The sequence below is a fragment of the Helianthus annuus genome, chromosome 12, assembly GCF_002127325.2.
Source record: "Helianthus annuus cultivar XRQ/B chromosome 12, HanXRQr2.0-SUNRISE, whole genome shotgun sequence".
Classification (NCBI taxonomy): domain Eukaryota; kingdom Viridiplantae; phylum Streptophyta; class Magnoliopsida; order Asterales; family Asteraceae; genus Helianthus; species Helianthus annuus.
The window spans coordinates 37,290,921-37,300,061 of NC_035444.2; the positions used below are offsets into that span (position 1 = coordinate 37,290,921).

Consider the following 9,141-nt stretch of genomic DNA (forward strand, 5'->3'; position numbering starts at 1 on the left):
GTTGGTGGTCGCTAGCAGTAGTGTGACCTTAGTGTTTGCCCCCGCCGCAACGCGGGGGCTACTTAATACTAGTTACAATCTAAGTTAAATAGTTTTCCAACAAAAAAAAAGAATCCAAATAATATTGTTTCTCTTTTAAAAACAGTAAATATAATTTTTCTATTTCAGCCGGCCCCTCCTAAAAAAATCGAAAGATATTTAGAGAGAGAAAACACAAAGAAAAGTTCTAGAGAGAGAGAGTAAACTGAAGAACAGTCAAACCTTTTAAAAAAGTCTTCTTATTCTTAATTCTTCTTCTTCTTATTGATAATCGATATTTTGTATTTTAGGATCACATTCATTCATCAAACTCCAAATCTCAAAATTCTCAATTCCCCCAATTTTCTTCAAAAATAACACTCATCAATTAGTGCGTTACAATCATCACATCTACATCTTCAATCCTGTTCGTCAATTCTTAGGGTTTGTTTCTTACATTATCATGTTATCAAACAATAACAATAATCAGTGAAGTAATATTATTATTGTGGAATAATTCGAGGCGTGTAAAATGGGAGGGGTGTGTACCGGCGGGACGATGAAGCGGAGCACGGTGGCGGAGTACGACGGAGACAGGGGTAGTTTAGGGTTTTCAGGGAAGTTGAAGTCAATGACGAGTTTTGGTCAACAGAAGAAGAAAAAGAACGATGATTATTATTATGATGATGATGTTCATGATGATGATTCAGGTGTATCATCTTATGGTGATGATGGTGGTGTTTATGATAGGAAGATGACATCATCTTATGGTTCTGCTGAAATGTTTTTAACCATTTCAAGGGAGTTGAAGCCTTCTACACCTGCTAGGGTTAGTAAGGTATATAATTATATATGTTGTTATCTTTAATTTCAGTTTTCAGAATAAGTTCATGTTTAATAATGTATCTGAAATTGAAGTTATTGTTATGTTCTAAGTGTACTTAGGTTATATATGTGGTGTTTGATGTATTTAGGGGAAATTATTGGCTAAATGTTCGCCGTATGTATACGTGCGTATAGAAGTGTGTGGCGCTTTGATGCGTTTTGATCCCAAAAGCTGATGTGTGATACGTATACGACGCTTTTGTTATTAAAAAAATATACTAATATTATGCGTTTTGATCCCAAAAGCTGATGTGTGATATGTATACGGGGCTTTTGTTATAAAAAATATACGAATATTTATGCGTTTTGATCCTATCGGCATTTTGTGTTTTGGTAGGCACCTCATGTGAGTACATTTCTCGGGAAAGCTGGTAACGTAGGTCTTGAAGTGTTGGATACACTGGGCAGTAGTATGACTAATTTAAACGCTAACAGTGGATTTGTATCCAATATGGCTTCAAGAGGAGATAAAGTATCGATTTTAGCATTTGAAGTAGCTAATACTATTGTTAAAGGGTCCAATTTGATGCAATCGCTTACCGAAGAAAGCATCCAGATCCTTAAAAAGGAGATTTTGATTTCAGAAGGTGTCCAGCTTTTAGTTTCTACAGATACGAAGGAATTGTTACGTATTGCAGCTTCTGATAAGAGGTTTCTTTCTTTCTGTATTGTGCAAATTAAGGCATTGTTATTTGTTTTATGATTATAAATTATAATACGTTTGTTCTTTTTAGGGAGGAACTTGAGGTATTCTCCAGAGAGGTTGTTCGGTTTGGAAATATGTGCAAAGATCCACAATGGCATAATCTGGATCGTTTCTTTATCAGGTAATCTGAGTGTGAATATCGTGTTATTAAGGGCTGCAAACGAGCCGAACGGACACGAAGAAGACCTTCTTCATGTTCGTTTGTTAAGGAAATATGTGTTCACGGACTGTTCATGAACATTTACCAAACGAGATTTTCTGTTCGTGTTCGTTCGTTAAGGAAATGAACGTGTTTGTGTTTATTTGTCGGAATTTGAAGTATTTGAATAAAATATAAAAATTGAAAACACTAATGAGCTATCGAACACAAACGTACACGTTACCGAACGTTCACGAACATAAATAAACAAACATGGCCTCCGTTCATGTTCGTTCACTTATTATACTAAACACAAACGAACTTCCTGCCAAACGGTTCATGAACTGTTCGCTGAACGTTCAGTTCGTTTGCAACCCTTTGTTTTTATGATATTGGAACTGGATTTTGATTGTTGATGGATCAGATTGGACTCGGATCTTGTAACAAACAAACAGCTCAGAGAGGAGGCCGAAATTACTATGCTCGAACTCACCAATCTTGCTCAGTATACATCCGTAAGTTATCATCAGTTTATTTTACATTTATAACCAGATCAAATACTAATGTATACCATAGTGTCGACAAATATTAACGTAAAAGATGCTAACATGTTTGTTATGCTGCAGGAATTATATCATGAGTATCATGCGTTAGATAGATTTGAACAAGATTACCGACGCAAGCTTGAGGAAGTAGAAGCCTTGCATCTTCCTCGAAAAGGTTAGATGAAGTTATAATTTGATTAAAGTACATGGATGGTCTCCGTGGTTTAACAAAATTTTGGATTTGGTCCCTAACTTTCCAAAAGTACACGGATGGTCCCTGTGGTTTGTATTTCGTAACGTATTTAGTCCCTATCTTTTTTCAAAAGTAAATGGATGGTTCTTGTGGCTTGCACTTTGTAACACATTTAGTCCTTTAGATTTGTTGGCTAGAGACTAAATGCGTTACAAAGTGCAAACCATAGGGACCGTCCGTGTACTTTTGGAAAGTTAGGGACCAAATCCAAAATTTTGGTAAACCACAGGGACCATTCGTGTACTTTACTCTTATAATTTCTTATAGTAATTTAGTATCTAAGGGTTTGTTGCCCTTTTGAATTATCCGGTTTCTGGAATGAGGTTGATTATTTGGTTAACATGTGATTTTTGTTTCCGTTGTAGGAGAGAGTCTTACAATCTTACATAGTGACGTAAAGCATCAAAGAAAACTCGTGAGGAACTTAAAAAGGAAATCTCTTTGGTCTAAAAGTTTAGAAGAGGTATTCTATCAATCGGTATTTACATTTTAATTTTATTTCATATTTTTATGCAAAGAAGTTGAAAAATCAATAACTGTCTTTGCTAAATTGTGTGTTATATGTACTATTGAGCAATCTTTTTGATCGTTCCTTATGCCGTTACCCATTCTAGGTTGTGGAGAAGCTTGTAGATATTGTGACCTTCATCCATCAAGCGATTGCCGAGGCCTTTGAAGAGAATGGTATTAATTATTAAACTTGTTTATGATATATTATATCTATATATCTACTATTCCAAATTTCTCGATAATTTATATATCTTCATCATTTGTAGTACCAAGTTCAATGACGAATGAAAAGATAGTTCATAAAAAGCCGGAGACACTAGGTGTTGCAGGTCTTGCTTTACACTATGCTAACTTAGTCACTCAAATGGACAACATTGTAAGCTAATTATCCTCCGCATTTGTATTTACACGCTACACATACATGTATATATAATATATATACATACATATATAAATGTATTTGTGTTGACAAATATTCCAGGCAGCGCGGCCCATCTCATTACCTCCTAATACGAGAGACAATTTATATAATGGCTTACCAGCAAAAGTCAAGGCAGATTTACGTTCTCGCATACAAGCACTCGACTCTAAAGAAGCGGTATGCCTTACCACTATTATTTATTTAATTATATGTTTTTAATAATTACAAAATTTTCTTTTCTAAAAAGAGAATATGCATTTGTTTCAGATGACAATGCCTCAAATTAAAGCAGAAATGGAAAAAACACTTCAGTGGCTTGTTCCAGTAGCTACAGATACTACCAAGTATGTTTTTCGTGCGATGTTAGAGTAAAATGCCATTTTCGTCCCTGAGGTTTGGCCAGTTTTGCTACTTTCGTCCAAAGGTTTGTTTTTCGCTTCTGGATCCAAAAGGTTTGAAATCTTGCCATTTTCATCCGGCTCGTTAACTCCATCCATTTTTCTCTGTAAGTCAGGGGTATTTCCGTTTTTTTTGTTAACTTAACAACAATTCAGTCCTTTTCAAGGGTATTCTGTCTTTTTGCATAAAGTGAAAAAGACCGAATTGCCCTTTAAGTTAACAAAAAAGACGGAAAATACCCCTGACTTAACGGAGAAAAATGGATGGCGTTAACGAGCCGGATGAAAATTGCAAGATTTCGAACCTTTTAGATCCAGATGCGAAAAAACAAACATTTGGACAACAGTCGCAAAATTGGCCAAACCTTAGGGACGAAAATGACATTTTACTCGCAATATTATTAACAATTTAATTTATGTTCCAAATAATTTCATTCAGGTTACCATGCTTACCAATTATTTACTATCGTGATTTGCAGAGCACACCAAGGGTTCGGATGGGTCGGAGAGTGGGCAAACACAGGGTAATCATTCTGTTGTTATTTTCAGTTTTTCATGATTTTATCTTGCTGGTTTTAGATTTTAACGGGTTTATTTTTTCAACAGTAACGAGTTCGGGAAAAAGACAGCAGCAGGGAGTAACAGTATTATTCGGCTTCAGACACTTTATCATGCCGATAAACAGAAAATGGACCGATACATTCTTGATTTGATCATTTGGCTTCACCGTCTAATAAGTCTAGTCAGATTCCGAGACAAGGTTCCAAAATACATTCCCGCTCGACCTCCTAATAATGATAACGGTCTGATCACGGGTTCAAATCCGTCTAGATTGAAAGCTAATGGTAAACTTCAACGGGTTCAAATCTCCTTGGAAGATAGGAATCTTTTAGAAATGGTTATGAAGCGAACGATGCTGGTTCCGGGAATTAGCAAAAGTCAAGAGTTCAAGAGGAAGAGATCTGCGGTTTTCGCATCAAGTAGAAGCATGGGAAGCTCACCGAGGAGGGAACCGGGGTATGCGAATGCTGATATATTAGACGTTTTAGATGGCTTAGGTACAACATATTAAGCGATCGGTACAAGTTTCCAATCAGGAACTAAGTGGGATATAAAATGATGATATGGTTGAATGCAGTGGGTACAACATTTTGAGCTGTTGGTACACATCTGCAAGCCATTGTTTCTGTGTGTATATATCATATATGAAGTGAGTGTAGTAGATTATTAGAGATCATGTTAATATTGTGGTTGGAGTAATTTGTTGGAACTTATCCTGTGATTTTTATTCAAACATTAAGAATGCTCAATATACAAATACATCATGCATTGTCCTTTGTGCATGATAGATAAAAGGCTTCAAGAGTTAATTGCTCAAGTTGTAGGGATGATTGCAAGCAACTTTTGATGACACTACATTGTTTAAAACTGTTAATCTTGTAAAATCAAAATGGTTACACAATTTAAGTATCCATTTAATACAATTTAAATGATTTGTGTTCTATCATTAGGGTGGTGGTCCATTTGCAAACGCAATGCCTTTAAACATCTTGGGAGGGGAGGTCTTGGGTTCAAGTCCCATAGACGACAAGATTAAAGAAATTTGCCGTTCAAAAAAAGATGATTTGTGTTCTACTTCGGATCTTGCCATGGAAAAAACCACAAGCAACTCAGCTTCAATGTTAGATAAAAGTTTCTCTGTGGTAATACAAGTATTGTTCTGATGTTGTACCCACCAGACAACTATAGACGTAATCGAATGTTGTGTTGTACACGACGTTATATCGAATGTTGTACCCGCCAGACAACTATAGGCTATAGGCGTGAAATGTGTTTCCACGAAAACGTGTCACATTAGTGGCTAGTAGTGTGTTTCTGTGTTATTTATCCAGCTTATTTTTCAATAGTATCTAAATTTATGTGCAAATTGCAATCAACTAATTTGCAGTTAAAAAGATAGCTAGCGATAATATTTATATACCTCACAAAATATGTAAAAATAACAAGTTAACTTATATACCTCACAAATTATGTAAAAAATAACAAGTTGACTTGTATACCGCACAAAATAGGTAAAAAACAACAGGTTTAGAAAACAAAAGGTTTTAAAGAAAACAATACTTTAGTAAACAAAAACTTAAAAAAGATAGGGATCAGATGGCTTAAATTTGGAGGTGCCCAATTGTCGTAACAGGCTTTGGGCGGACACCCCATCTTGCATATTTAAATGCAAGCATTGACCACTCCTCATTTCCCTTCAAAACTTGCCTGAAGGATCATGGGTTTAAGATATTTCGTGCTTCCTTTTTATAGCTTCTCCCAACCTATCCTTTTTCTTCTAGTTTCGATATGGGACCGTTTATAACCTAACCAATGACGATGTAGTGAAAGTTGCCTTGCTTGGAGTGATCATCTCGGTCAACACGTTTGCTAACGAATCCAGAGAATTTAATGATGTATGCTCTATACTTTTACTAAGATGATAAAGTGACAAATTGAGACCTATTTACATCTAAGTGTTGTTGGATCTTCATGTATTTCCCCTGTCAAGTTTATTGCTTGAAAGATTCATGTTTATGACCAATAGTCTAATACCCATGTTTTTGTTTATTCAAAATCAGCACATTCCATGACCTGCATCATGTTTCCGTCGCAAGCCGAACGCTTAAGAGGACCATATAACAGGCTGCACCAAATCAAGCCATATAACTATCCAAAATAATGAGAGATGGATCATGTTACTTGGGGGTTTGTTATCATGCAAAAATGTATGCATAAACCTCTTTTGTTTTTCTCTAGTAAAGTAGTAATCCATGCAAAAACACAACACAAAAACATGCATATGTTTTCTTGGAGAGTTTAAGAGAAGGGACTTTTTCTTCTCAAATGGGTTTCAAGTGACTAGAATCATATATAAAAGCTTGAAGTGTTAAAATAATAAAAATAACGATAAATGTCTCTATTAAAACATACTTCGTTTCAAATGGTTTGTTTTTTAAGATGATAGAAACAATATCTATTTTTTTTTTTTTTTTTTGTGTTTATAAAACAAAAACTTTCAGAAAAAATGTAAAACTTAAAGAATTTAAATAAATGATTTTTTTTCAAATAAATAAGAAAGATAATTTAGAAAACAAAAAGTAAAAAAAAAAGACAGGGATCAGATGGTTTAAAAATGGAGGTGCCCAATTGTCGTAACAGGCTTTAGGCGAACACCCCATCTTGCATATTTAAATGCAAGCGTTGACCACTCCTCATTTCCCTTCAAAACTTGCCTGAAGGATCATGAGTTTAGCTTAAACCATGTGGTCCCTTTTTATAACATCCCCCAACCTATCCTTTTTCTTCTACCCTCGATATGGGACCAATCATGATGCCCAACAGCTACTCTTTGATCTTTCATTTATTTGGTTGTTGTCATTCACTTTTGTTTTTCTTTCAAAAGATGTTTTCTAGCTATTTGTCGAAAATTGTCACTCTAGTTTTGTTTGTGTTTAGAAACTTGATGACACACACCTTTTGTTTGATGAAATGCATTGCCGACCTCTTCCCCTATTCATTAAGGTGATTGGATCGGCTTCAGACCAGTGGCGGAGCCAAAACTTATTGGTTGACTGTCGTAATAAAGTTTTTTTTTCCGATTATTAGGGGAGTGGGGGTGGTCCGTTATGGACTGCCCATCACTCGTTGAAATATCACGAACACCGCCGCCACCTAGTTTATAACGAGTGATACTTATAACGCGTGCATTTTATCACGCGTTGAACATTGATGAATGTATGTGTATGACTTATATTGTGTATTAATACTTGTACATTGGAATCCCATCACTAGTGATGACCACCGCCACTAAAGAATGCTTGTGAGTGATAGAATAGTAGTTGCTGACATGGCGGAACATGATTGGATGTTTGTGATGTTGATTATATCATAAGATCATGGGTAAAACATAAACCCTAATGATGTAAATTCAATCATGAACAATAAAATAAGAGGTGTGTACCTGATTAGCAGTCACCACACCAGAGAGGGAAGTAGACGTCATGTTCGTCAGATTGGTCTGGTTCCCCTTTAGGATGTATCTTCTTGATGGTAGTACCGAGTTCTTTAGGGTTGAAGAACTCGTAGTAATGGAGAGAGAGGATGGCGATTTTTGTGTGATGTTATGAGGGTCTAACCCTAATCCCTCTCTAGTAATCTCCTTATATACACCCAAGGGGAAACCCAATTAGTTAATTAGGGTAATCTGGCCCATCAACAATTACCAACTAATTTATTATAGGTTTTAATATATTTTGATCCGTATTATATAAATGATAATGATGGCTACTAGATTAAATATAAATAAATAAATATTTAATCTTACATTCTCCCACTTAGCCGAATAATCATTTATCATGAGTATTAGATAAGTCTGATCAGAAGTTAATACTCATTTTAGCTTTAAACAAGAACTATAGCAGAGAAATACAGCCGTTGAATCATTATGCGACTCAGGACCCCCATTAGTCATACTATAGCCTTAATTTAAAACCTAACAGTTATGATCAAAATACAAACAAGCCCTTTAGCGTTTGATTTGTATTTATAGTTGTCTATATGTCATTACACCGGCAGAACATATGTAAGAGACATACAAAATCAAACTGATGAGGAATATTAAAAGTTAATCATTCATAGTACGATATGCAGTTGTACATAGTCATCAATAAACCCGTGATTATTATAAGCGCTTACATAATAGTTATGGGTGATAGACTTTTAGTTATAGGATCCTTAAGCATATCATGAATGCATTCGATACAAAGATTTAGTTTCCTCAATTCGTTCATAAACGAATAATTAATTGTGTATCGAAATGTAATGCAGCACCTCTCGAACTGTTACTGTTCAAGGAGACATGGTAGCTGACTTTATCACAATAAGTCTTCAATATATTAATTATATGGAGTTAATAAACTTATGAGTCCACTGATAAATTTCCAACAACATTTAGTGACTATTGCTTTGTGATCAACAATATATTATATCGTCATATCTTAGGTTGTTATTATCAGTTTATTATGACTCCTCCATAAGATAGGTTTTGTCTGCTGACATAAAGATATACCCGAAATTACATTTTGTCATCTTTGAATATTACAAAGTTAGAGTAATAAACCGGTTTTAATTCTCACTTCTTCTTTAAATTATAGTCTCTCGTTTCTTTTAAAGATATTGTAATACTCAATTAAATGCTTCACATTAATCTAGACATATCTAGTGT

The 9,141-nt window shown here is 35.0% G+C and overlaps 1 protein-coding gene and 2 non-coding genes across 3 annotated transcripts; 1 reads left to right on the forward strand and 2 right to left on the reverse strand.

Moving 5' to 3' along the window:
- Nucleotides 1–217: 217 nt before the first annotated feature.
- Nucleotides 218–5,206, forward strand: LOC110894696 (protein PSK SIMULATOR 2). The gene is made up of 12 exons (XM_022141920.2): nucleotides 218–856; nucleotides 1,241–1,554; nucleotides 1,638–1,730; nucleotides 2,173–2,263; nucleotides 2,375–2,468; nucleotides 2,912–3,009; nucleotides 3,161–3,230; nucleotides 3,323–3,432; nucleotides 3,538–3,654; nucleotides 3,745–3,821; nucleotides 4,355–4,399; nucleotides 4,482–5,206. The coding sequence occupies exons 1-12, from the start codon at nucleotides 551–553 to the stop codon at nucleotides 4,945–4,947; spliced, it is 1,881 nt and encodes a 626-aa protein (XP_021997612.1). The 5' UTR covers nucleotides 218–550; the 3' UTR covers nucleotides 4,948–5,206.
- An 818-nt stretch (nucleotides 5,207–6,024) lies between these two features.
- On the reverse strand, nucleotides 6,025–6,131 carry LOC118485324. Its single transcript, XR_004875626.1, has one exon. It is a non-coding gene; the product is annotated as a small nucleolar RNA Z279/snoR105/snoR108 (small nucleolar RNA).
- Nucleotides 6,132–7,031: 900 nt separating this feature from the next.
- LOC118485323 lies at nucleotides 7,032–7,138 on the reverse strand. The gene has a single exon (XR_004875625.1). It is a non-coding gene; the product is annotated as a small nucleolar RNA Z279/snoR105/snoR108 (small nucleolar RNA).
- Nucleotides 7,139–9,141: the final 2,003 nt, after the last annotated feature.